Source organism: Erinaceus europaeus, chromosome 2, assembly GCF_950295315.1.
Source record: "Erinaceus europaeus chromosome 2, mEriEur2.1, whole genome shotgun sequence".
In the NCBI taxonomy this organism is placed as follows: Eukaryota; Metazoa; Chordata; class Mammalia; order Eulipotyphla; family Erinaceidae; genus Erinaceus; species Erinaceus europaeus.
In genome coordinates this window covers 152009356-152036637 of record NC_080163.1, presented here as the reverse complement: position 1 = coordinate 152036637, position 27282 = coordinate 152009356, and the positions used below count along the sequence as shown (strand labels likewise).

The following is a 27282-nucleotide window of genomic DNA, read 5'->3' as shown; positions in this document are numbered from 1 at the left end:
CCAGATGCTAGCAGGATGTGACCAGACTTCCCTGGACAGACAACCCCACCAATGTGTCCAGGGGCTCAGATTCCCCAGAGCCCTTCCCCACTAGGGAAAGAGAAAGACAGGCTGGGAGTATGGATCGACCTGTCAATGCCCATGTTCGGAGGGGAAGCAATTATAGAAGCCAGACCTTCCACCTTCTGCATCCCACAATGACCTTGGGTCCATACTCCCAGAGGGTTAAAGAACAGGAAAGTTATCAGGGGAGGAAGTGGGATATGGAGTTCTAATTGTGGGAATTGTGCAAAGTTGTACCCCTCTTATCCTGTGTTTTTTTGTCAATGTTTCCTTTTTATAAATAAAAATTTTAAAAATCTAATAATTAACCCCCACACCTATGGACATCTAATCTTTGACAAAGGGGCTCAGACTATTAAATGGGGAAAGCAGAGTCTCTTCAACAAATGGTGTTGGAAACAATGGATTTAAACATGCAGAAGAATGAAACTGAATCACTGTATTTCACCAAATACAAAAGTAAATTCTAAGTGAATCAAGGACTTGGATGTTAGAACAGAAACTATCAGATACTTAGAGGAAAATATTGGCAGAACTCTTTTCCGCATAAATTTTAAAGACATCTTCAATGAAACGAATCCAATTACAAAGAAGACTAAAGCAAGTATAAACCTATGGGACTACATCAAATTAAAAAGCTTCTGCACAGCAAAAGAAACCACTACCCAAACCAAGAGACCCCTCACAGAATGGGAGAAGATCTTTACATGCCATACATCAGACAAGAGTTTAATAACCAACATATATAAAGAGCTTGCCAAACTCAACAACAAGACAACAAATAACCCCATCCAAAAATGGGGGGAGGACTTGGACAGAATATTCACCACAGAAGAGATCCAAAAGGCCGAGAAACATGAAAAAATGCTCCAAGTCTCTTATTGTCAGAGAAATGCAAATCAAGACAATAATGAGATACCACTTCACTCCTGTGAGAATGTCACACATCAGAAAAGGTAACAGCAGCAAATGCTGGAGAGGGTGTGGGGTCAAAGGAACCCTCCTACACTGCTGGTAGGAATGTCAGTTGGTCCAACCTCTGTGGAGAACAGTCTGGAGAACTCTCAGAAGGCTAGAAATGGACCTACCCTATGATCCTGCAATTCCTCTCCTGGGGATATATCCTAAGGAACCCAACACATCCATCCAAAAAGATCCGTGTACACATATGTTCTTGGCAGCACAATTTATAATAGCCAAAACCTGGAAACAACCCAGGTGTCCAACAACAGATGAGTGGCTGAGCAAGTTGTGGTATATATACACAATGGAATACTACTCAGCTGTAAAAAAAAAATGGTGACTTCACCATTTTCAGCCAATCTTGGATGGACCTTGCAAAATGTATGTTAAGTGAAGTAAGTCAGAAACAGAAGGACGAATATGAGATGATCTCACTCTCAGGCAGAAGTTGAAAAACAAGAACAGAAAAGAAAACACAAGTAGAACCTGAACTGGAATTGGCGTATTGCACCAAAGTAAAAGACTCTGGGGTGGGTGGGTAGGGAGAATATAGGTCCAAGAAGGATGACAGAGGACCTAGTGGGGGTTGTATTGTTATATGGGAAACTGGGGAATGTTATGCATGCACAAACTATTGTATTTACTGTTGAATGTAAAACATTAATTCCCAAATAAAGAAATTTTAAAAAATCTAATAATTAAATATATATAGAATTTAAAATAAACCTCTGTTTTCCAGTAACCCCAAGGTATTGTGACTGTTTACCAAGAACCAGTTTTACAATCGATCTGTCCCTCCTCCACTTATCCAAACATTCACATACTTACTTGTCCTGTCCATTCACTCATTCATCCACCTAACCATTCCTGCACTCATCTTTCCATGCATTTCTCCAAGCTATCAGGAGAGGCGGTGGGATACGGAGTTCTGGTGGTGGGAACTGTGTGGAGTTGTACCCCTCTTATCCTATGGTTTAGTCAATGTTTCTTTTTTATAAATAAACAATTAAAAAAAAAAAAACTAGTTTAGTCATGGGCCCTTTGGAATATAACTAAAATAGGCCTACTAGCTATCTACAAAATGGAGACCCCCCAACTCATCATCTGAACTATTCCAGCCTTTAGGTACATGATTAGTCAACAATTTGTTTGGCTGTATGTTAACTCTTTTTTCAGCCACCAGGTTCCAGATGCTAAGATGATGCCAACCAGACTTACCTGGGTAGAGGACCCCACCAATGTGTCCTGGAGCCCCGCTTCCCCAGAGCCCTGCCCCACTAGGGAAAGAGAGAGGCAAGCTGGGAGTATGGATCAACCTATCAACGCCCATGTTCAGAGGGGAAGCAATTACAGAAGCCAGACCTTCCACCTTCTGCACCCCTTAATTACCCTGGGTCCATACTCCCAGAGGGATAAAGAATAGGAAAGCTATCAGGGGAGGGGGTGGGATACAGAGTTCTGGTGGTGGGAATTGTGTGGAGTTGTACCCCTCTTATCCTGTGTTTTTTGCTGGTGTTTTCTTTTTATAAATAAAATTTTTTAATTTAATAATAATAAAAAAGAATATATATATCTGTTTTCCAGTAACCCCAAGGTATTGTGACTTTGTTTACCAAGAACTAGTTTTACAATTGATCTGTCCCTCCTCCACTTATCCAAACATTCACATATTTACTTGTCCTGTCCATTCACTCATTCATCTACCTAACCATTCCTGCACTCATCTTTCCATCCATTTTTCCCCTCATGTTTCTATCCATCCATCAATCCATTTATCCCTCATGCAGTCTTCTATTCATTCATTCATTCATTCATCCAATCAAGGAGTTCAAAGCAATACACCAGAAATCACAGTGCAATGTGCAGTTCCCAATGGGGAAGTCAGTGACCTATGAGGATACAGAAGAAAGTGGGGGCTGGAGAAAGGAAGTCAGGGTTTAAGCTGAAAGAATGAGTGGAGGGAAGTGGGAAGGCACCGGATAGAGTGTTTTGGCCAGAGGGAACAGCCTGTACAAAGGCCGGGATGTTAGTAAGAGCTGATATTTTCAAGGAACCGAAAGAAGGTCAAAGTGGCTGGAACAGAGCAGAGTGGTGGGTGGGGGGCTTAGATCAGAAGCCGAGGCTGGGGAGTTGCTGTGAGAAAATAGAATTCCCCAAACTTAGACTAGTCCATTAAAGTAGAGAAAGTGTAGTAGAAACTAGATAAGATGGAATACACTAATGCACTAATTGTTTCAGCTCTGCAGCAGGCAGATACAAATGTTTATCTTGAAACTGCATACCCTGTAACCCCTGCCTCCTCAGCTATATGTTAACCTGTCCATTTAGCTTCTGTAAACACTGCTTGCTTCCTCCCTAAAAGACAAAAGTGGAATGTTCTCTTTGAGACTTTTACCCCAAAGATAAATTAGCAAGGACATGAAGACCCCTCCAATCATGCAGACCCCTCCAATCATGCAGACACCACTTTTCCCTTGTAAAGGAGAGTAAATTTCAAGCCTGGTTATCTTAGAGCAACAGAACCAGACTTGGTACCGGCCTGGGATCCCTCGGCTGAGGTTTGTTTTTGTCTCTGTCTTTGTCTTTTGGTGTTGTCTCTTTGTAAGTATGTGGACTGGCCTTATTTTCACTCTTTTAAACTTCAGAATAAATTCCTTATATTTCAGTTATATATTGGAGTCATGTCAGTTTGTGTGGGTTCGGATCAGAAATGCTCTTACATTTGGCGAGCCAGGCAGGAGATATTCTCTTAAGCCTTCTGACCGATCACAACAGCCAGCTCAGGTTTTGCTCTCTGTCAGATCTTGAACTGATTCTCCTTGGTTTTGTGATAGCTTTGATCCTTGTTGTCCTATACAGAGTAGTTTTTCTGACTAACCACCGCAGAGATAGGCTACTGGCTATAACCCATTCTCCTATGGCCTTAGCAGTGGTCTGATTCTTTGTACATTTGTCTTTGTGTGTGTTAATTGCCCTCCCTGTTTTACTTACAGCTCGTCCTCTTAAATACTGTTCTAGCCCTTTCAGCTAAGTCCTCGGTGAGGAGATTGGTATGGTCTGAGATAACTGAAGGTTTCTGGTCAGGGCACCCTCTGGCATAATGAAGCTGTAGAAATCTATAGAAGGAAACTGTCTTACTGGCCTAAATTCACTACTAGCTTGAATTTGATGTATCTATTCAATAAAGCCTCTTACTCATAGTCCTCTGTGTCTGTGTCTATTGTGGAAGTCGAACTAGAAATGTGCTTACACATCTTCCTCTATGGCCTGTGTTGGCCTCAGTTTGTCTTAGTTTGCAATGGGTACCATCAGAAACAAAATTTAACAGTTGCCAGGGAATCTGGATTGCATCCTAAGAGCAAGGGGAAGCCTTACGGGATTTGGGGAGAAGAGACTGTTGCTCAGTTTCTTGTTTTTGGTTATTTTATTTTAAGATTTTATTTATTTATTCATGAGAAAGCTAAGAGGAGAGAAAGAACCAGATATCACTCTAGTACATGTGACTGAACTCAGGACCTCATGCTTTCTCCACTGCACTACCTCCTGGACCACTTTGATTATTTTTAAAAAATATTCTTTAATGTTGATTTATTTATTTTTAAATTTATTTATTTTCCCTTTTGTTGCCCTTGTTGTTTTATTGTTGTAGTTATTATTGGTGTTGTTATTGATGTCATCGTTGTTGGATAGGACAAAGAGAAATGTAGAGAGGAGGGGAAGACAGAGAGGGGGAGAGAAAGACACCTACAGACCTGCTTCACCACCTGTGAAGCAACTCCCCTGCAGGTGAGGAGCCCAGGGCTGGAACGGAGATCCTTACGCTGGTCCTTGTGCTTTGCGCCACCTGCGCTTAACCCACTGCACCACCGCCCCGGCTAAAAAATGTTTTCTTTTGGGGAGTCGGGCGGTAGCACAGCAGGTTAAGCGCACGTGACACGAAGCTCAAGGACCTGTTTAAGGATCCTGGTTCTAGCCCCCCGGGTCCCCACCTGCAGGGGAGTCCCTTCACAGGTGGTGAAGCAGGTCTGCAGGTGTCTATCTTTCTCTCCCCTTCTCTGTCTTCCTCTCCTTTCTACATTTCTCTCTGTCCTATCCAACAACGACCACATCAATAACTACAACAATGAGAAACAACAAGGGCAACAAAGGGGAAGATAAATATTAAAAAAAAATTAGAAATAGTTTTCTTTTGTTTTTCTTATATTTGATAGAACAGAGAGAAATTGAGAGGGGAGAAATAGATAGATAGATAACCTGCAGCACTGCTCCACTGCTCATGAAGCTTCTCCCCCTACAGGTGGGGATGAAGACCTTGAACCTAGGTCCTTTCACATGGTAGTATGTATGCTCAACTTGGTGTGCCACCACCTAGGCCTAGATTTGTTTCTTGGGAAGAGCACCTGACTTTGGAAAGCAGGACAGACTGGAGGCCAATTCTGGAAGCTGGGAGATGAGTGTGGGCCTATGGTCCAGTAGGCAAGTGGAGAGAGAGAGAGAGAGATGGACTCAAGACACATTTAGGTGGCTGACTCCTTGGGTTCTGCTGATGGACCAGAGGAGGTAAAAGAGAGTCAGGGCACAGGAATGGTCTTGCCCATGAAGACTTGAGCAGACCCATTTTTCAGAAATGGCTGGCTTATCGGTTACCACCTGGGGCCCTTTGCATAGCAAATGGCACATATTTGGGGTTGGGGCATGGAGATTATTGTGGCATAAAATAGTATATATATATATATATAGTGGGTAGGCTGATGAAATCCCAGAAAACCCTCAGCTTTTAGATGTAGTTTAAGAAAATTGCAAGTATTATACAAAAACTAGCTAGTAGCTACCAGCCATTCTGAATAATAATAGACAAGGGTCCACGCCTAGTAAGGGAGGAAGCTCCCTGAGGCCAGTTTCAACTGGAAGGTAAATAACCTGGGAATCCTTGCCCAGAAATTTAGTCAGTTTCTTCTTTGTCAATATGTCTCTTTCTGTCTCACTTTTGAGGCAAATATTTCCTTTTTAAAAAAATATTTATTCATGGGGAGTCGAGTGGTAGCACAGTGGGTTAAGCGCAGGTGGCGCAAAGCGCAAGGACATTTGTAAGGATCCCGGTTCGAGCCCCCGGCTCCCCACCTGCAGGGGAGTCGCTTCACAGGCGGTGAAGCAGGTCTACAGGTGTCTGTCTTACTCTCCCTCTCTCTGTCTTCCCCTCCTCTCTCCATTTCTCTCTGTCCTATCCAACGACGACATCAGACATCAATAACAACAATAACTACAACAACAATGAAAAACAACAAGGGCAACAAAAGGGAAAATAAATAAATTTTTTTTTAAATTTATTTATTTATTTATTCCCTTTTTGCTGCCCTTGTTGTAGTTATTATTGTTGGTGTCTTCATTGTTGGATAGGACAGAGAGAAATGGAGAGAGGAGGGGAAGACAGAGAGGGGGTGAAATAGACACCTGCAGACCTGCTTCACCGCCTGTGAAGGGACTCCCCTGCAGGTGGGGAGCCGGGAGCTGGAACTGGGATCCTTAAGCTTTGTGCCACGTGTGCTTATCACCTAACCCGCTTAACCCGCTGCGCTACCACCGACTCCCAAATGGTTCCTTTTTACTATCCACCCTTCTCTTCTCTTGGTGACTATTTCTTAACTTGTTTAGTCCAATAAATTTTCTATAATCTTTGCTGCAGGCTGGCTTATTCTTTCCAATCCCAACCAGAAGGTGGCAAATATGTTTTCAGAGATAATATTTGGGGGCCAGAAAGGTAATATAATGGCCATGTAAAAATTTTTCATGCCGGAGGTTCTGAGGTCTCAGGTTTAATCCCCAGCACCACCATAAACCAGAGCTGGGCAGTGCTCTGTGCTCTCTCTCCTACTCTCTCTTTCACTTTCCCTACATCTTTCTCTCTGTATTTCTCTCATTAAAAAAAAAATTAATAAAACAGGGGCCAGGCAGTGGCACACCTGATTAAGTGCTCACATTACAGTTCACAAAGACCCAGGTTCAAGTGCCTGGACCCCACCTGCAGGGGGAAGCTTCACAAGTGGTAAAGCAGAATTACAAGTATCTCTCTGTCTCTATCCAATAATAAATAAACAAAAATATTTTTTAAAAGGAAACAATTAAATAATAATAAAATAAATAAGTAAAACGGGGGGGGGAGTATTTGGACCTTCACATCTCAACCCCCAAAGCTAGAAGGACAAGATGTGTCTAGTCTTGGCTGCCTGAGTTTGGCAGAAAGAAGACTAGACACTTCCTGAGCTGCTCAAAGAATCCCTGGGCAAGGCACTGGAACCTCAGTTGACACAGGTGTGACCTGGGGTGACAGTTTCTGTCATGTGTCACTTAAAGAAGGCCAGTGACTATCAGATGCAAATGACCTTCACCCAGCAGCCTAGCCCCCACCCTGTGGCTTGGGGCTGACTTCCTAGGGTTGTGACAAGATGGGCCTAGTTCAGTCCTGTCCATGGTAGAGCACTGGGTGGGGTAGCAGTTCTCCCTCCCTCATGTTCCCAGTGAAGGACTCAGAATGTGGGGGTGGGGGGGTGGGAAGTGAAGCATTCAATTAAGCGCATGTAGTACAAAGCACAGGAACCCAGGTTTGAGCCCCCACTCCCCACCTGAGAAGGACAGTTCATGAGCAAGTGAATCAGGTCTGCAGGTATCTATCTTTCTCTCTCTCTCTCTCTCTTTGCTTCTGGATTATCACTGGGGCTCAGTGCCGGCACTATTAATCCACTGTTCCTGGCGGCCATTTCTGCATTTTTACTGGATAGGATGAAGACAAATTGAGAGAGGAGGGGAAGATAGAGAGGGATAGAGAAAGGTAGACACCTGCAGACCTGCTTCACCACTTGTAAAGCATCCCCCCCCCCTCCGCAGGTGGGGAGATGGGGCTCGAACCTGGATCCTTGCACTGGTTCTTGTGCTTAGTACTATATGCATCACTGCTCAGCCCCCTATTTTTCTTCCTTTTTTTTTTTTTTTTTTGCCTCCAGGGTTATTGCTGGGGCTCAGTGCCTGCACCATGAATCCACTGCTCCTGAAGGCCATTTTTCCCCCTTTTGTTGCCCTTGTTGTTGTAGCCTTGCTGTGGTTATTATTGTTATTGTTGATGTCGTTTGTTGTTGGATAGGACAGAGAGAAATGGAGAGAGGAGGGGAAGATAGAGGGGGAAAGAAAGACACCTGCAGACCTGCTTTGCCACCTGTGAAGCAACTCCCCTGCAGGTGGGGAGCCGGGGGCTCAAACTGGGATCCTTATGCCGGTCCTTGCGCCTTGTGCCACATGCGTTTAACCCGCTGCGCCACTGCCCGAACCCCAGCCCACTTTTCTCTCCCTTTCTATCTCTTCCTCCTCTCTCAATCTCTCTCTGTCCTGTCAAATAAAATGGAAAAAATGGTCACCAGGTGCAATAGATTCATAGTACCAAGCCCCTAGAGGCAAGGATAGGAAAAAAAAAAAATCCAGACTCCCAGAGGGATAAAGAATAGGAAAGCTATCAAGGGAGGGGATGGGATACAGAGTTCTGGTGGTGGGAATTGTGTGGAATTGTACCCCTCTTACCCTATGGTCTTGTCGGTATTTCCATTTTTTTAAACTATTTATTTTACTTATTTATTCCCTTTTGTTGCCCTTGTTGTTTTATTGTTGTAGTTATTATTGTTGTTGTCGTTGTTGGATAGGACAGAGAGAAATGGAGAGAGGAGGGGGAAGACAGAGGAGGAGAGAAAGATAGACACCTGCAGACCTGCTTCACCGCCTGTGAAGCGACTCCCCTGCAGGTGGGGAGCCGGGGTTTGAACCGGGATCCTTATGCCGGTCCTTGTGCTTTGCGCCGCCTGCGCTTAACCTGCTGCGCTACAGCCCGACTCCCCCGGTATTTCCATTTTATAAAGAAAAATTATTTTTTAAAAATGTGGATGTTCTAGGCCCTTCTGACTAGTCTATTTGGCATTGGGCATAGATCTCCAGCTGGTTCAGCCTGAGGGGCTCGTGTGCAGCAGTCTAGGACTGGAGGGCAATGCACAACTGACACAGTTACAAGTGTTGGGACAGAGTCACCATCTGAGATGACATCCAGCCCACCGTGGACACTACCCTCCTACGAGGCTTTGGTCTGGCCTACTTGCCTGCCTCTGCCCTTGCCCTTCCTCCAGCCAGAGCCCTCTCCTCTATCCCTTGACAGAACTCTGCTTTACTTTACCTCCTCCAGGGAGCATTCCCAGTTCTCCCCATGGACCTCTAGTGTCTTAGCTCCCTCACATCCCATGATGGTTTCTCAAAGCCTTCATCCTAGCTCAGGTCCCAGGGTATTCCATCCGGAACGTCCCTTGGAACCCAATTTGTAACTAGGAGAACTGAGAAGGGATAAGTCAGCTAATCCTGGGTGAGGAAACCACCCCCAAAATGTCCCTGGTCTCCACCCTCTGCGGTTTCTCCCTGGTTCCTGCTCACTCCTCAGCCTCCAGTGAAGTCTGGCTGATAGCCCGCTGTGTTTCTCGCCCCAGCCTGGCACTGGGGATGCACATGGTGGCCACAGAGCAGAGTGCCCTGACCCTTGGGACTTTACTGCCTGCCACACCTGGTCCCCCTCCCCAGCTCTGCACACCCTGCATATCCCCATCCCTTTCCCTCCTTTCCTCTCCTTCTTCTTCCTCTCAGTCTCCTTCTTTTTCTTCTTTTACTGCCACCAGGGTTATCACTGGGGCTTGGTGCCAGCACTAGGAATCTATCACATCCAGCAGCTATATTTTTCCTCTCTTCTTTCTCTGTCTCTTTCTTTGTCTTTATTTCTTTCCTTCTATTTTGTTTGATAGAACAGAGAGAAGTTGAGAGAGGAGGGGAAGAGAGAAAAAGATAAGACTCCTGCATACTTGCTTCACTGCTCATGAAATATCATACTTGCTTCACTGCTCATGAAGGTGGGGAATAGGGACTCAAAACCTGGGTCCTTGGCATGGTAATGTGTACACTTAACCAAGTGAACTACCGCCCCCATTTTTTTTTTTATTTTAACCAGAGCACTGCTCAGTTTTGGCTTGTGGTAGTGCATGGGGACTGAACCTCAGGCACTAAAATCTCTGCAGTCTCCCCATGATCCCATTTATTTATATTTTTTATTAGGGGATTAATGTTTTACAGTTGACATTAAATACAAAAGTTTGTATATGCATAACATTTCTCAGTTTTCCACATAACAATACCACCCCCACTAGGTCCTCTGCCATCCTGTTCCAGGTCCTGAACCCTCCATCCACCCCAGAGTCTTTTACTTTGGTGCAATACACCAATTCCAGCCCAAGTTCTGTTTAGTGTTTTCTCTTCTTATCTTGTTTTTCAACTTCTGCCTGCGAGTGAGTTTTTTTTTCCCCTAGAGTACCACTCAACTCTGACTTGGTGTTACCAGGAATTGAACCTGGGACCTCTCACATGCAAGGTCTATGCTCTCTCCCAGTCCACCCTTCTCTTTTGCTGAGTCCTGCTTTCTCCAGGTGGGTAGGGAGCTCTCTACCTAGTCCAGGGATACCCAAGACCTGGCCCCTGGGGATCTCTAAGCAGATGACTGGTCATTGCCTTTGGAGGAGGGAGATTGCCTTGTGCTGTGAGGCTGTGACCCGGGGCCAGGTAGGCAGCCACACACAAGGCTCACGGCAAGTCTATGGGGAGCCAGGCTCTAGCTGGCCGCCAGCCACGTGTCTAGTGCACTTGACTCTGCTCGGAGCCAGAAGCCCCTTTGCCCACTGACACTTTCTTTCCCTTCTGCAACCAGGAGTGGGAAGCTCCCTCTAGGGAACCCTGAATCCCCAAATCTTCCTAAGAGCACATATGGTCTAAATGGCATTGAAGCCTGGTGGGCTCTGGCTCAGAGCCCAGCTCAGGCAAAGACATGAGACCAAGTTGCCAGGTTGAGGCCAGACCAGGTCATCATCTCTCAAAATGAGATGACAAGGTCTCATGGTAGATAAAAGTGTTGGACTATCAAACATGAGGTCTCAGTTTTGATCCCTGGCATGGCATGTAGCAGAATGATGCTCTGGTTCTCCTCTCTCAAATAAATAAATCTTGAAAAAGAATAAAAGCAGGGGAGATAGCAGAATGGTTATACAAAGAAACTCTCATGTCTGAGGCTCCACAGTTTCAGGTTAAATCACCCATCACCAAGAGACAGAGCTGGAAAAAAAAACACCCACCACCAGGAGCCAGAGCTGATAAAAAAACTGGGGGGGGGGGGGTTCCTGCAGAGAAAAGAATGAGACAGAGGGGCCGGGTGGTGGCACACCTGATTGAGTGCATATGCTACAATGTGCAAGGGCCCAGGTTCGAGCCCCTGGTCCCCACCTGCAGGGGGAAAGCTTTGCGAGTGGTGAAGCAGTGTTATAGGTGTCTCTCTCCCTCTCTATCTTCCCCTCCCCTCTTGATTTCTGTCTTTATCCAACAAATAAAAAGATAATTTAAAAAAAGGAGACAGAGATGTGACCCTTTCTTTAGAGAGGTGCCTGTTTGCAGCCACCAGACCCCCCCCCTCAGGTAGAACCCCAAATCTCCTCCATGCCAGCTTAAGCAGCCCTACATGACTCTTGTCGCTGTCCTTTATGTCACCCTCCTGTCACCCCCTCTCCCTAGGGCACCAGGCATGAAGGAGGCTCTGAGCTGGGACAAGCCCAGTTGAGGATGGAGACTTTTGAGTCCTGTTCATAGAGGAACCAAGAAATGCCCCTAGAGAAAGGAGAAGTGCCGCTGTTACATCCCCAGACACACACTCTCTCCCACCTCTGTTCTCCACTTGGATGCCCATTCTCTGGAAAGCCACAAACATTCCCAAGACTGGACTTCGGTTGAATCACCTCAAATTCTTCGAATTCTTCTAGTCTAGGGAAGGATGTAGGGGGTGTGACAGGAGGCGGGGCAAGAACCCCAAGAGGTTAAATAGGTCATGTCCACACTTGACTCTTCACCTTGTCTCCCCAAGCAGACTCTTCCGGACTGCATGCACCATGTCGGCCTTGAAGGCGCTGCTCCTGGCTACTCTCCTCGGGGCTGCTCTGCAGGGCAGCCGTGCAGGTGAGAAGGGGGGGGGGGGTGCTAGCAGAGGAGGGAGGGGGTCCTGAGGACACAGTAGCACTACAATACACATTTATGTATCATTTCAACCCTGCTAGTTCTCCAAAATTTGATAGAAACTGCTAGCAGGATTTGAGAGAGGCAATCTGAACAAAATGATGATCCTGGTGGTGGTGATGGTGGTGGTAGTGGTGACAGGACCAGCTTCAAGCAGAGACAATGCTTGTGGTCCTTGCACTGCAGGGACTAGGAGGCTTTGAAGTGGTTGTGCTTGACAGTGCACAGGCCTCTAAGAACCCACTAGCATCTGCTTTCCTAGTGGGTCTTATATACAATGAGATTATCAGCAAAAAAAAAAAAAAAGGTAGGAGAAATGATTTTCAGACAAGAGAGTTTTTGTATTCCGTTGGGAAAAGAAGCCTGAGAGCAGACTGCTACTATGGAAACAGAGCCAGTTAGCTCCCCACACGGCAGCACACCCTCAGTCTGTGCAGTCACCACCCTCCCAGAGGGCGTGATGGGCTGCATATTTGCTCTCACTTGTGAAACATCAGCTGGCGACATGATCTCATCCCGCACTGCTCTCCGAGCTGATCAGAGGGTGGTTGGGGCTTAGAAAACATTATTGTGTGGGATTCGCTAAAGTTATAAGCCACCCTTTGTCTATATGAAAGTACTGGGTGTTACTTCTTGTGCAAAGATAAGTAGACAAGGACAGGAAGGTAGCTCAGTGTGTTAAGAGCACAGGACGCGCACGCCTGAGATCCCAGAAGTCCCAGCTTCAATCCCATGTACCGCCTTAAGTCAGAGCCGAACTGACTCAGCTACTGCAGACAGGGGCTTGGCCCAGAGCCTGGTCCAAAGTAAATACTTTGTGGACTCAGGGCTGCATTTGAGTGTGTGCACACACAGATTGACAGACTCTCCCAAATACACACACAGAAACACACGCACAGGATGCCCCAGAGGTGTCAGGCTAGCGCCGCGGGAGGGAGAGAGAACCCAGGAACCAAGTTCATGGCGGTAGTAATACAAATCTTTATTCATGTGGGCGCCCCAGAGTCGGGCATGTAGGCACCTGGTTAAAACCACGTGGAGCCAAAAACCCGCAATGGCCGGCGTCCACCTCCCCTGGGACCTGGAAGAGCCAAGCCTGCCCAGGAAGTGGCTTCACCATCCATACATAGTTAGGAGAGGGAAGGAGAAAAATGGGAGGGGCTGGAAAGGTAGAAACTCCCTAGCAACCACTGCTAGGGATTCAGCTGGTGGGAACTAGCAATACCTTGCGGGGACTTAGGAAGGAGACCTTCAGTCATTTTTTTTTTAAATATTTATTTATTCCTTTTAGTTGCCCTTGTTGTTTTATTGTTGTTGTTGTTGGATAGGACAGAGAGAAATGGAGAGAGGAGGGGAAGACAGAGAGGAGGAGAGAAAGATAGACACCTGCAGACCTGCTTCACCGCCTGTGAAGCGACTCCCCTGCAGGTGGGGAGCCGGGGTTCGAACCGGGATCCTTATGCCGGTCCTTGTGCTTTGCGCCGCCGGCGCTTAACCCGCTGCGCTACAGCTCGACTCCCCTTTCCGTCATTTTTAAGACAAGGCAGGAGATGGATATGTAAGTAATAAAGGGACAGGCCATTAGTAGCATGGAATATAGGGTGCTTTGGGGGGCAGGGAGAGGATGGATGTCCCCTCAAGTCAAGCCCTGCCAAGCTCCACCACATGCTCATAATTTCCCAACACAGAGGCATCACAGCTATACTTATAGATCTCCACAGATCCTCCAATCACACACACACACAACACAGCACACACTGACCCCCAGAAGCCACCCCCTGGCCCGCTTTCCCCGCCGTACACACACATACTCTAACATCTTCCCTTGCTTTCTCTGCAGCAAGAGCCACCAACGTGGGCCAGGAGTGTTGCATGGACTACTTCAAAGGAGCCATTCCTGTCAAAAGGCTGCTGGGCTGGTACAAAACCTCAGAGGGCTGTCCCAAGGAAGCCATTGTGTAAGTCTCCCCACTACCACCCCTGCTTCTGGTGGCTGAGTGTGAGGAAGGCCACGGGCCAGAGGACTTTTGTTCTCTTGGCTACACTGGCTCTGCTCCTCTGTGCAGTTCCTACACCCCATTCCTCAAAACCCCAAGAACCCAGGTCATGAGGGCCAACCTCTTTTACTGATGTTTAGAGACTAAGGCCCTGAGAGGAGTGGGACAACTATGTCACAGGGATAGTTGGTGACCTATGTGGTCATTGTCCACTGCCTGGGCCTTAGCTAGATCAAGGGCAGCTCTAAGCGCCAGGCCCCTCAGTTCCCAGGCTCTAGGTGATGTGGCAGCCTGAGGCAGAGGCAGAAAACACTGCAGTCCTGGGCCTCCTAGAAGGCCAGGCCTGGCAGGGACCCTGTAAAATCACTGAGGTGAGCAGGGAGGTGCCTGGCTCCATGGTAGGGCTCAGCCAAATTTGCATGTGTGAGGCCCTGGGTTTGATCCCTGGCACCTCCTATGCTGAAAGGCACTCTAGTTCTTTCTCACATATAAAAGCACTAATGCATTAAAAAAAAAGGCCTGGTGCCCCTGTGTGACCTGGCCAGTGCAAGTGGAGCTGGACCTGGAAGGGGTAGGCCTCTGTCCTTGATGCCCATTTTCTTTCTCGGTAGGTTTCTGACAATCCAGGGCAGGGCCATCTGCTCAGACCCCAAGGACATGAGAGTGAAGAAGGCGATCAGATACTTGAATTCACGCCGTAACCTCAGAGTCTAGGAGTCCTGGTTTCTCCTGGGGTCACCAGGAGACTCTTGGTGGAGGCAGTGGCATTCACTCCCGTGCAGGAACCTCCACAAGGACCAAGAGGACTGGGCCTCACTCCTGAGCTGGAACCTGGGCATGAAAGGCTTTGAGTCTCCCCTTGATGGCTCAAGAGGGCGCCCAGTGTCTACAGAGCTGAACTTACAAGCATGAGATGCAGAGCTGGGTCCCTGACATCACATGTGTCAGAGTGATGTTCTAGTTCTCCTTCCTAATAAATATAGCTGTAAATAAAATTAAAGTCTTTCTCCCCCAGTCTGGGTTTGTGTACTCTATCCATTCCGGCTTATTGTACCGGAGGGCCCTCAGAAAAATGTCTGGTCCTGTCCTGTCCTGTCCAAGTCATTCAGGGAGACTGAGGCTTAGAGGGGTCATGATATGGTAGAACGTACTCACGTGAGGGGAGGTCCAGCTCAGGGCTCGAGCTGCAAGGCAGGGAGGCAAAGTCAGGGTCTACAGATCCTGGCTTGGTCTCTGCTGACTGGCCGCAGGCTGATGGTTTCTCTCTGGGAGGCAGTCTAGGTAGCTGGGTTTTGGGTCCTCTTCCTGGGATCCCGTGAACCATTTGCAGTCAAAATTTTTCCTCCTGTTGCCCCCTGGTGGCCAGCTGAGTTACTGCAGACCAGGGAACAGCAGGGCCCACTTTCTGTATTGGCAGGAATAAAACCAAGCTGGCAAACGGTGATAACTGCCCTCTCTGTGGTCTCAGCGTCTGTGCCAATGCTTAGAAGTGTCTCTCAAAATAACTGCCTTGGGGCAGAATCCTAGGGCAGCCCTGTCTGGGTTCTCCTGTGTTTCTAAATGCCCAGCCAGTATGAGCTCAGGGCTACTGAGGCCCGCCCTTTTAACACAGGTTCATGGTACAGATGGTGGCTACAAATGCAAGATTTCCCTCCACCCTCCCCCCCCCCTTTTTTTTTTTCTATTTAAGATGTTTTTTTGTGTGAGACAAAGAGGTTGCAAAAGAGACCAAAGCATCATTCATTCCACGTCTACATGTACAGTCTGGGCACTCAAACCCAGGGCTTCCCACATACAAGTCCTGCTGCACCCTAGCCACCAAGCCACCTCTGCAGTCACAAACCCCCTTTGCTTTTGCCACCTAATGTGACCTAGTTGCAGTCATCATAAAAGTCCTCAAATTCAAAGGCAGGGAATACATGTGGACATGGGACACGAAGGGTCACCTTAGCATTCTGCCTCCCACAGGGGCTTTGGACTCCAACTAGTACACAGTCTAGACAAACCTACCAGCAGAGATCAAGATAAGCAAAAGTGAACTTAGAGAATCAAACTAAGCTTCCAGGAAATATTCATATTTATTGCTAAAATATTAAAAACAAAAACAAAGAAAACCCAGGTCTCTTAAACTGACATAATCTCTTGTCTGGTAAGACCAGTTCCAAGTCTGTGTGGGTGAGGAACAAGGAGAATGAAAGGGTCTCTGCTCAGAAAGATTTAATAATGCTGGTGAGAGTTGTTTTCCTTCCCTTTAAATTCTCATCAACCTGGACTCTGTCAAAGCAGATGAAGACAGGCCCTGCTCCTTGAGTGGAGGACTGCCCCCATTTGTGTGTGACACTAAGTCCCTCAAAAAAAAAAAAGAAAGAAAGCTTTGTGGTTCAAGATAAGTGTGGATGGGCATGTAAGACATCTCACACACACACATACATTCCTTTTTCACAACAAATATGCAGAAGTGCACAAGTTTAATACCTGGAGATGACCACAAATGACAACAGGTGCTGAACAGTGAAGGAAAGATGGGGGTGCTGGAGGGGGCACAGAACAGTGGGTATGACCACAGCAACCGAGGAGTGAGTTCTTTGGTGCCTTGAGGATGGGAGACACTTATTTTGTGTCACCAAGAACGGCATGTTGAGTAGACCACCAACTCTAGAAGATAAATAGTAGCACAAAAGCTGGGTTTAGAACAGAGACAGGCCCCTCTTTGTCAGACAGCGTTCATATTAAGGGTGTCTGGGCACAGAAGGTATGGGCAGCATCTTGATGTCAGGAGAGGGGCCTCTTCAGGACACACCCCATTTCTCAAAGACTAGGTGAAGAAATAGATCCCCTCTCATGCATTAAGGGCAGCTGGGGGTCCCCATTATACCTTGGTCTTTTGATATATAGCAGCACAACATACCACTGCACCTCAGCCAACTTAATTCTGTCTACTAAGCACCCTCCCGGCAAGTGGACTGCCAACAGAGAGTGAGCAAATCCAGCAGAATTCGGAGCCATAGTGGTGGGTTTGAGGGGCCGGCATCCGCTGGAGATGTGTCCGAGTGGGGTCCCTCCTAGGCATCATTGAGGGTACTGTTGCTTAGGAGCACCTGCTCCCCGGGCTTGAAGGCTGGCATCCCTAGGTAGGGGCAGCTGGCACAGCGGAAAGCATCGCCCAGGTAGCACTGTTGAGAGAAGAGATAATCATACAGGGAAACTTAGCTCATCTCAGAGATACGGGCCAGAAGGAAATGGCTAGGTGCATTCACAGGCCCATCAAATACTGATTCAAATACTCAGAGCACTTAAAGTTCTAGTTTCATAGAATCAATGGTCTGGAAAAGTTTTCTAGGAGCTCCTATTTCTATATATATTTTTAAAAGATTTTATTTATTTATTGATACGAAAGATAGAAGAGAGAGAAAGAACCAGACATCACTCTGGAACATGTGCTGCCAGGGATTGAACTCAGGACCTCATGCTTGAGAATCCAGTGCTTTATCCACTGGCCACCTCCCAGACCATTCTATAGTCTTTTTTTTTTTAATATATTTTTCTCTCTTTTTAGCCTTTTTATTTATTACTAGATAGAAACAGAGAAATTGAAAGGGGAGGTAGGGATCGAGAGGGAAAGAGACAGATAGACATCTGCAACCCTATTCCACCACTCGTGAAGCTTTCCCCCTACAGGTAGGGAGAAGGGACTGGAACCTGGGTCCTTACACACTATAATGTGTATGCCTAACTAGGTGTGCCACCCCCTGGCCCCCAATAATCTTACCCTTGGAAGATTAGTACCAAAGAAGAATCATTAGTTTCTTTCTTTCTTTCTCTTTCCTTCTTTCTTTCTTTCTTTCTTTCTTTCTTTCTTTCTTTCTTTCTTTCTTTCTTTCCCTCCCTCCCTCCCTCCCTTCCTTCCTTTCTTTCTTTCTTGCCTCCGGGGTTATCTCTGGGGCTCGGTGCCTGCATTACAAATTCACTGCTCCTGGAGGCTATTTTTTTCCTTTTTTGTTGCCCATCGTTGTTATTATTATTATCATTGTTGTTATTGGATAGGACAGAGAGAAATGGAGAGAGGAGGGGAAGAAGAGAGGGGGAGAGAAAGATAGATACCTGCAGACCTGCTTCACCGTCTGTGAAGCGACTCCCCTGCAGGTGGGAAGCCGGGGGCTCGAACCAGGATCCTTAAGCCAGTCCTTAACCCGCTGCGCTACCGTCCGACCCCCTCTTTTTTTTTTTTTTTTTTGTTAACCAGAGCACTACTCAGCTCTAGTTTATGGTGGTGCAGTGGATTAAATCTGGGACTTTGGAGCCTCATGCATGAGAATCTCTTTGCATAAGCACTATGCTATATTAACCCCACCCTCTATCTCTATATTCTTTAGTATGAACCATAACCAAGGCTTAGCACGGAAGAGGGAGAAAGGGGCCAGAGGAAGTCTCCCTGATAAGCATGAGCATGCTAGCCCAGGCTCAGGAGATAGCCTCTCTCTCCCCTGCTGCCCAGACACAAGTCTACCCACGTCCACTGATCACTCTGAGTGACGAGTCACATACTTACATTTCCACAAGCTGACCTGGGTTGGGAGCTCATCTGTTCCCGTGACTTCTCTTTTTCCAGTTCTTCTGCAAGGCCACAAGTGCTGAGGGGGAAAAAAATCAGTAGTTGATGAATGAGATTTGCCACCGCTTGGAAACTAAGTCCTTGACGGCGCCAAAATATGCTCTAGGTTTTCTTTTAAACCAAGAGACATCATAACTCCAATGTCTAAGAGGAACAGAAGATAAGATAAATGGTGTGACATTGGTTAGGGAGAAGAAAGAGTGGGGAGGGGGGGAGTACAGAGGATAGGAGAGAAAAAATTGGGTGTGGGGGAAAAATTTAAACTCAAAATCTCTTGATTCATAAATGCCAGCAACTTTCACATTTAAAAACCACTGATAATTAAGCAAGGCTGCACATTATCGATTAACTTTGGTCATCATCAGAACTTTACTACTCTAGGCTGGCTTTTTCAAGAAACTGAGAGTGGGTGGGAAAAGACACCGATGCACCAAAGCTTCCACCAGCGCAATGTGAGCTCAGCTCAAACGTCAGTTGTGCACATGGCCAAGCAGACACACTACCTAGGTGAGCTATTTTTCCAGCCCTATCAATATATATATTACTTCCAGGGTTACTGCTAGGCTCGGTGCCTGCACTACAAATCCACTGCTCCTGGAGGCCATTTTCCCCATTTTTTGGCCCTTGTTGTGATTGTTGTGGTTGGATAGGACAGAGAGAAATGAATAGAGGAGGGGAGAGAAAGACAGACACCTGCAGACCTGCTTCAGCGCTTGTGAAGCGACCCTCCCTGCAGGTGGGGAGCCAGGGGCTCGAACTGGGATCCTTACACCAGTCCTTGTGCTTTGCCGCTATGTGTGCTTAACCTGCTGCTCCACTGCCCGGCCCCCTATCAATTAACTTTTTACCACCCTTCCTATCCATTTATAAAATACGAAAATATTAATAATATTAATATTATTAATAAAAATATTAATAAAGAAATATTAATAAAGAGGTTGCAGGTTAAGAGGACAACTTAAATATATGTGTTCTCTTTCCCTCAAAATTCTACCAAAGACCCAAATAAAATAAATAGATGCATAAACCCACAAAGACAGGGACACTAAAAAGGAGACAACAATGCGATGCGGGAAACCATAAAACAGATGAAGAAAGGAGCGCTGAGGACAAACACCAGCAAACCCTAAGCAGTCAGCAGAGAATTCCGTGTACTGGGACCAGGAGATGGATCACCTGGCAGAGCACACACTTGACCATGCATAAAGACCTCAGCTTGAGGCCCTGGCCACCATATGGGAGCACTATACAGAGAGGAAACTTCACAAGCGGTGGAACAAAGTAGTTAATTGCTGTCTCCTCCTCCCCCACGTCTCTCAACCTCTATCTTAAAAAAAAAAAAAAATTATGACTCTCAACCCCTTTGAGCCCTGACCTTAAAGAATCTGAAGCCCTTTCTCTGAGAACTATAACCAATCCAATATCTTCTGGCCTCAGCTTCCTTGAGGATTTGCAAGAGCTCCTCTCTTGTAGAAGTACAAGTCCTCGGGAGTCGGGCGGTAGCGCAGCGGGTTAAGCACACGTGGCGCAAAGCGCAAGGACCTGCGTAAGGATCCTGGTTCAAGCCCCTGGCTCCCACCTGTAAGGTAGTCCCTTCACAGGCGGTGGAGCTGGTCTGCAGGTGTCTATCTTTCTCTCCCCCTCTCTGTCTTCCCCTCCTCTCTAGGTTTCTCTCTGTCCTGTACAATAACAACAACAATAGTAACTGTAACAATGAAAAACAAGGGCAACAAAAGGGAAAATAAATACTAAAAAAGATGAAGAAAAAAAAAAAGAAGTACAAGTCCTCAAAGTTTCTCTCTCTCTTTGCAAGTCTTCACAGATATGAAACACTGACTTTTCTTGCCTACTGAGGTTTAAACTTCACCAGTAAATAACAGGTGGCTGGACAGGTGGCTCAGTGGTTAGAGGGTAGTAGGTCCTGGGTTCGAGCTCAGTCCCATAGATGCTGGAGTGGTGCTCTGGTCTGCCTTACCTGTCCCCACACACGTAACACAAGTCAACAAGTAAAAATATATTGTCTGGAGATGCACGCAAAGGTGGTAAACGAATCGACAAGGTCAGGCATGGAAGGGCTGGTCAGACAGTTCACCTGGACAGTTCACTATGTTGAGCCTGGCCCCCACAGCACTGAGGCTTCAGTGCTGTGGTCTCACTCTCTTCTCTGCCTCTCTCACTAAAAGATATAAAATAAAATAAAATAAAAAATAAACAAGTAAATAAATCTTAAAAACAATTAATGCACGCTTAGGAGAGTGGCCACTTCCTGTGTGAAGAGCACTTAGGAGAGTGGCCACTTCCTGTGTGGAGAGGAAGCAGGATGCCGCTGAGGAGGCGCATGGACGTGTGTCGGGCATGTTTCTGACACGACCTGGCTCATCAGGACATGGAGCTTACTTTACTACTATCCCCTAAAATAGTTTTTAATCTTTTTTTTTTTTTAAAAAAAGATTTTACTTATTTATTCATGAGAAATAATAGGAAAGAGAGAAAGAACCAGACAGCACTCTGGTACATGTGCTGCTGGGGACTGAACTAGGGACCTCATGCTTTGAGAGTCCAAAGCCTTATCCACCGTGCCACCTCCCGGACCACTTAATCCTTCTTTTATAATTCATTTTCCCTTTTGTTGCCCTTGTTTTGTTTTTTTATTGTTGTTGTAGTTATTATTGTTGTTGTTATTGATGATGTCATTGTTAGACAGGACAGAGAGAAATGGAGAGAGGAGGGGAAGACAGAGAGGGGGAGAGAAAGATAGACACCTGCAGACCTGCTTCACCACCTGTGAAGCGACTCCCCTGCAGGTGGGGAGCCAGGGGCTCAAACTGAGATCCTTATGCGGGTCCTTGTGCTTTGTGTCACATGCACTTAACCCACTGCACTTACCGCCTGACTCCCTCACTTAATCCTTTTTTTTAAATGGTTCAATTTTATTTTTTTATTTAACTGGACAGAGAGAAGTTAGGGTGGGTGAGACACACACACACACACACACACACACACACACACACACACACTACAGCCCTTCTTCACCACTCATGAAGCTTCTCCCCAAAGGTGGGGGTCAGGGGCTTGAACCCAGATCCTTGTGCATAGTAATGTGTGGACTCTATCAGGTGTGCCATTGCCTGGCTCCTCTCCCCTGCAATATTTACCGCAGTATCCTGCATGTATATGTTTCAAAATACACCCCGCTGAAAGCAGCAGGGCAGTCTTTGTTTACCCAGATACTCACCAGTTCTTGCAGGCCTTCCTCTTCTTTCCTTCCCCACAAGAAGGCGCCCGTAGGGAAGCTGGATCTGGTTTCTTCAAGTCTTCTGGATCTAGCAGCTCATCTGAGTCAATGAGACCCTGAGACAGTTTCAAGCAGTTAGTGACATGGTCATAGGCTCAGCTAATGGAAAGCTGAGATGGCCACAGACAGCAGTGGTGTCCCCTGTCTGCTTTGGACTGACCTGTCATACTCAAACTGACCAACAGGTGAGCTAAACAGTGGACAAACCTTTACAGAGAGATGACCAGACAGTGAAGAGGCTGGAGACTAGTTTACAATGTGGAGAGAGGATAAGAACGATTGTAAGGAGGAAGGGAATCGGCAAAACAAAGAGAGAAGTGTATGTATTTGAGTATAGGAGAGGCTGCCATGTGAAAAAATTCCCCATGTGAGTCCAGAGTAAAAAGGGCACGTGATACACGCAGTCGTGTTGAGAAATGTGAGTACAATTAACTTCTGAGTTCTATGAAGATATGATCCTTAATCTATTTTGTTTACCATTCTAACCTCAACAGTTAGAATGGTAAGAAAATGAAGAACTTTATTATAGACAGTACTGATCAAAGACCAAAAGTGTAGAGTGTTCACTCAACTGTCCAGACAAAGGAGTCAATGGAAATACTCTAGCTGACAAATTCTCCTCAGGTTTGCACATGCCGACTACAGTCTGTAAAATATCACATAGAATGAGGGGTCAGGTGGTGGCACACCTGGTTAAGTGCACACCCTACAGTGTGCAAGGACCTGGGTTCAAGCCCCTGGTCCCTATTTGCAGGGGGGAAGCTTCACAAGTGGTGGAACAGGACTGCAGGTGTCTCTTGGGCTCTCTCCTCTATCTCCCCTTCTTCTTTCAGTTTCTCTGTCTCTGTCCAATAAATAAATAAATAAATAAAAATAAAATGAGGTCAAGAAAAGCAGTAGGGAAAAGAGACGCTGAAAAGTTTTAAATGCTGCTAAAATGGAGTTTCCTCACAGATAAAGTTGTGCTACTGACAGATATAGCCACAGTGCTGGGGGACTTTAAATTCTTAAACACCTACAAGTGCAGAGAAGCCATTCCAAATTGCAACCATTCCTATCCATCTAAAGTGTATGAGAAGGCCATTAAGTGGCCCACAGTGCTGACTCACCATGTTCTCATCCTCCATATCATTGGCTGAGAGGGTCCAGAGCTTGGCAGCAGCAGGGTCCACAGCAGGCTTCACTGATTTTAGATGGGGGGAGGGGGGGAGAGTTCATAAAAACAGAAAGAAACAAACTACAAACATATGTAAGTTTTCTATTAAGCCTGTGTAGAGAATATTCTGGACTGGGAGTCAAGAGGCTAGAGCTGGGAGTCGGGCAGTAGCACAGAGGGTTAAGCTCACGTGGCGCAAAGCACAAGGACCAGCAGAAGGACCCCAGTTCGAGCCACTGGCTTCCCACCTGCAGGGGGTCGCTTCACAAATGGTGAAGTAGGTCTGCAGGTGTCTATCTTCCTCTCCTCTCTCGATTTCTCTGTCCTATCCAACAACAACGACAACAATAATAACTATAACAATAAAACAACAAGGGCAACAAAAGGGAATAAATAAATAAGAAAGAAAAGGAAGTATTTCTTTAAAAAAAGAGGCTAGAGCTAGGGGGCTAGGGATACAGATTAAAGATATAGTATGTGCCTTGCATGTGTGAGGCCCTGGATTGGATCCCTGGGATAAAACGAAAGATGAATCACTACACCAGTGTGTATCTCTGTCTCTCTCTAATACTCACTCACTCACTCACACTCACCTCAATGGGTTATTACTGGGGCTCAGTACCTACATTACAAATCCACTGTTCCTAGAGGCCACTGTTTCCATTTTATTGGATAGGATAGAAGGAAACTGAGAGAGAATGCGGAGCTAGAGAGGGAGAGAGAAAGGTAGACACCTGCAGGTCTGCTTTGCCACTCATCAAGCTTCCCTGTAGGTGGGGAACATGGATCCTTGAGCTTTTATACTATGGGAACTTAACCAGGTGAGCAACGGCCCCCTCCCCATAAAAAAGTAATTAAAAATGTTAAAGGCGGGAGTCGGGAGGTAGCGCAACGGGTTAAGCGCACATGGTGCGAAGCACAGGGGCCAGCTGAAGGATCCCGGTTCAAGGCCCTGGCTACCCACCTGCAGGGGAGTCACTTCACAGGTGGTGAAGCAGGTCTACAGGTGTCTATCTTTCTCTCCCCATCTCTGTCTTCCCCTCCTCTCTCCATTTCTCTCTGTCCTATCCAACAACAATGACATCAATAACCACAACAATGTTAAACAAAAAGGGTAACAAAAGGGAAAAGAATTAAATAAATAAATAAATATTAAAAAATATTTAAAAAAATGTTAAATGACAGACAGCTTAACTTGGATCGTGTGCTGCTTTTTGCCATATCCTATGGTTTCTCTGTCTCTCTCTGTCTCACTCTATCTGATGAAAAAAAAGAGTAAATTAAGTTAAAATTACATTAGAGGGAGTCGGGCAGTAGCGCAGTGGGTTAAGCACACATGGTGCAAAGTGCAAGGACCGGCATAAGGATCCCGGTTCGAGCCCCTGGTTCCCCACTTGCAGGGGGATAGCCTCACTTGCAGGTCTCCTTCTTTGTCTCCCCCTCTCTGTCTCCCCTCCTCTCTCAATTTCTCTCTGTCTTATCCAACAACATCATCAATAGCAACAATAACAATAACATCAACAAGGGCAACAAAAATGGCCTCCAAAAGGAGTGGATTTGTGGTGCAGGCCCCAGAGATAACCCTGGAGGCAAAAAAAAAAAAAAAAAAAACACAAAAAAAAAAATATTAGAATTCCAATTCTAGGGGCTGGGTGGTGGCGCAACCTGGTTGAGCGCACATGTTATGTGCAAGGACCCAGGTTTGAGACCCCGGTCCTCACCTGCAGGGGGAAAGCTTTGCAAGTGGTAAAGCAGGGCTGTAGATGTCTCTCTGTCTCTCTCCCTCTCTCCTACCTCCTTCCCTCTTGATTCCTGACGGTCTCTATCTAATAAATAAAAATAATTTTTAAAAAGTTAAAAAAAAAGGATTTGACTTCTGGAGGCGGAGCTACAAGCAGCAGATCGCATTCTCTCCTTCTCTCCTCTCCTCTCCTCCCCTCCCCTCTCCTTTCCTCCCCTCCCCTCCCTCCCCTCCTCTCCTCTCCTCTTCTCTCCTCTCCCGGACCAACTAGGAATACCAAAGGACTGAGACAAGACAGGACTAGAATGACCACAAGAACCCACTAAATCACCGGTGAGTACAAACATGTGTGACTGGTGACAGAGAGGAGCCTAAGGAGAGATTAAGTGACTGCTAACAGTTCAGCAGTTTATCAGTGGAGACACCACCTCCAGTCTGCTCCACCAACAAGGGGACAGCTGAGGGGAGGAGAGAACTCCCCAGAGACTCACCAAGTGCAACTCTGAGTCTCCATTGCTACTACCCTCAGAATCTGGAGCAGCGACAGGGAGGGACACCAGGGGACAGAGATCTAACCAGGAAACTCAGGAGAAGACCTATACCTCAGTGGCATAGCTGAGGGGCTGTGAAAGTCTCTTTGCATAACCACTGGATTATCTCTGCCACACCCTGCTTTATCTCTTGGTCAGGAGGCAGTGATTAAGCTAAGAAGCTTATTGATAGTTTAAAAGCCCTCAAGCTCCCATAGCCTACAGGGAAGAAAAAAAAAGGGGCTTTTACACCACTGAGCTCCAACTCAGGGATTGAAACAACTGTTAACTTCCACCACGGTAAACCCTTTAATTAACTTACTTAGACACAAGTCAATCCAGGCAATAGTGATCAATCATTTGAAAAGTACTGATAAAGGGAACTCATAACATAATATATAAAATGGTTAAAACAACAAGAAAAAATATTGGAGACTCGAACCAGGACAAGAGTCCAGATAAAAGTCCTCCAGAGGCTGAAGCAAAAAATAACGAGTTCAACATCCAAACATTAGCTAAGGAAATAATAACAGGAGTGAGTAAAGAATTTGAAAAAATTGTAATCAGAAATGCAGGAACAACAAATGAGAATATGGAAGAAAATACTAATTATCTCATGGTTATTAGAGAGCTGAAAGCTGAAATCGCTGAGCTAAGAACGCAACTAGTTGAACAAGCTAAAACAGTATCAGAGCAGGGCAACAAAATAGATGAATTCCAGAAAACAGTAGAGGGCAGAGAGAATAGAATCTATGAGGCTGAAGACAGAATTAGCAAGATTGAGGATGAATTAGAGACAACTAAAAAAGAAGTAAGAGATCTCAAAAAGAGATTAAGAGATGCTGAAAACAACAACAGAGTCCTATGGGATGACTTCAAAAGAAACAATATACGCATTATTGGCTTACCAGAGGAAGAAAGAGAAGGAGAAGAAGAAAGCATTTTCCAGGCCATAATAGCTGAACACTTCTCTAGTCTAGACAACACCAAAGACATAAAGATTCAAGAAGCCCAGAGGGTCCCAAACAGAATTAACCCAGACCTAAAGACACCAAGACATGTCATACTTAGAATGGAAAGGAATAAGGATAAAGAAAGGATCCTCAAGGCTGCAAGAGAAAAACAAAGAGTCACCTACAAAGGAAAACCCATAAGATTAGCAGCAGACTTCTCCATACAAACACTACAGGCCAGAAGAGAATGGCAAGATATCTATCGAGTGCTCAATGAGAAAGGCTTTCAGCCAAGAATATTATATCCTGCTAGACTGTCATTCAGACTAGATGGAGGCATAAAAACTTTCTCAGACAAGCAACAGTTGAAGGAATCAACCATCACCAAGCCTGCCCTGAAAGAAGTTCTGAAAGGTCTCAAACAATCAGACCACCACAAATAGGTCTATAAACAATCAGACCACCACAAATAGGACATATATCAAAACACTCTAAAACTCGTCAAGAATGGCATTAAAATATCTTCCATCTTTGATATTAATAAATGTCAATGGCCTGAATTCACCTATTAAAAGACAGAAAGTAGCAAGATGGATCAGAAAACACAACCCAACAATATGCTGTCTACAGGAAACCCACCTAACTCAACAAGACAAACACAGACTTAAAGTGAAAGGATGGAAAACTATCATACAAGCCAATGGCCCACAAAAAAGGGCAGGAACAGCTATTCTCATATCTGAATGACTTTAAAATAGCTAAGACTTTAATAGTCTTTAAATAGACTTTAAAATAGCTAAGATTAAAAAAGATAGGAATGGACAATACTTAATGCTCAGAGGATCAGTCAA

At 45.8% G+C, this 27282-nt stretch overlaps 2 protein-coding genes across 3 annotated transcripts in view; one reads left to right on the top strand and one right to left on the bottom strand.

The window, feature by feature from the left end:
• The first annotated feature begins 11879 nt into the window (after positions 1-11879).
• On the top strand, positions 11880-15145 carry CCL17 (C-C motif chemokine ligand 17). Its single transcript, XM_007520131.3, has 3 exons — positions 11880-12090; positions 13988-14105; positions 14756-15145. The coding sequence occupies exons 1-3, from the start codon at positions 12024-12026 to the stop codon at positions 14856-14858; spliced, it is 288 nt and encodes a 95-aa protein (XP_007520193.1). The 5' UTR covers positions 11880-12023; the 3' UTR covers positions 14859-15145.
• Positions 15146-16595: 1450 nt separating this feature from the next.
• Positions 16596-27282, bottom strand: part of CIAPIN1 (cytokine induced apoptosis inhibitor 1) — a 32582-nt gene continuing 21895 nt past the window's right edge. For both annotated transcript variants that reach the window (XM_016186866.2, XM_060185497.1), the window contains 4 exons: positions 23161-23234; positions 21992-22107; positions 18694-18775; positions 16596-17317 (listed from right to left, as the gene is read on the bottom strand). In XM_016186866.2, the coding sequence (XP_016042352.1) occupies positions 17207-17317; positions 18694-18775; positions 21992-22107; positions 23161-23234 (383 nt within the window). In that variant the 3' untranslated portion in view covers positions 16596-17206. The remainder of the gene's footprint in view (positions 17318-18693; positions 18776-21991; positions 22108-23160; positions 23235-27282) is intronic.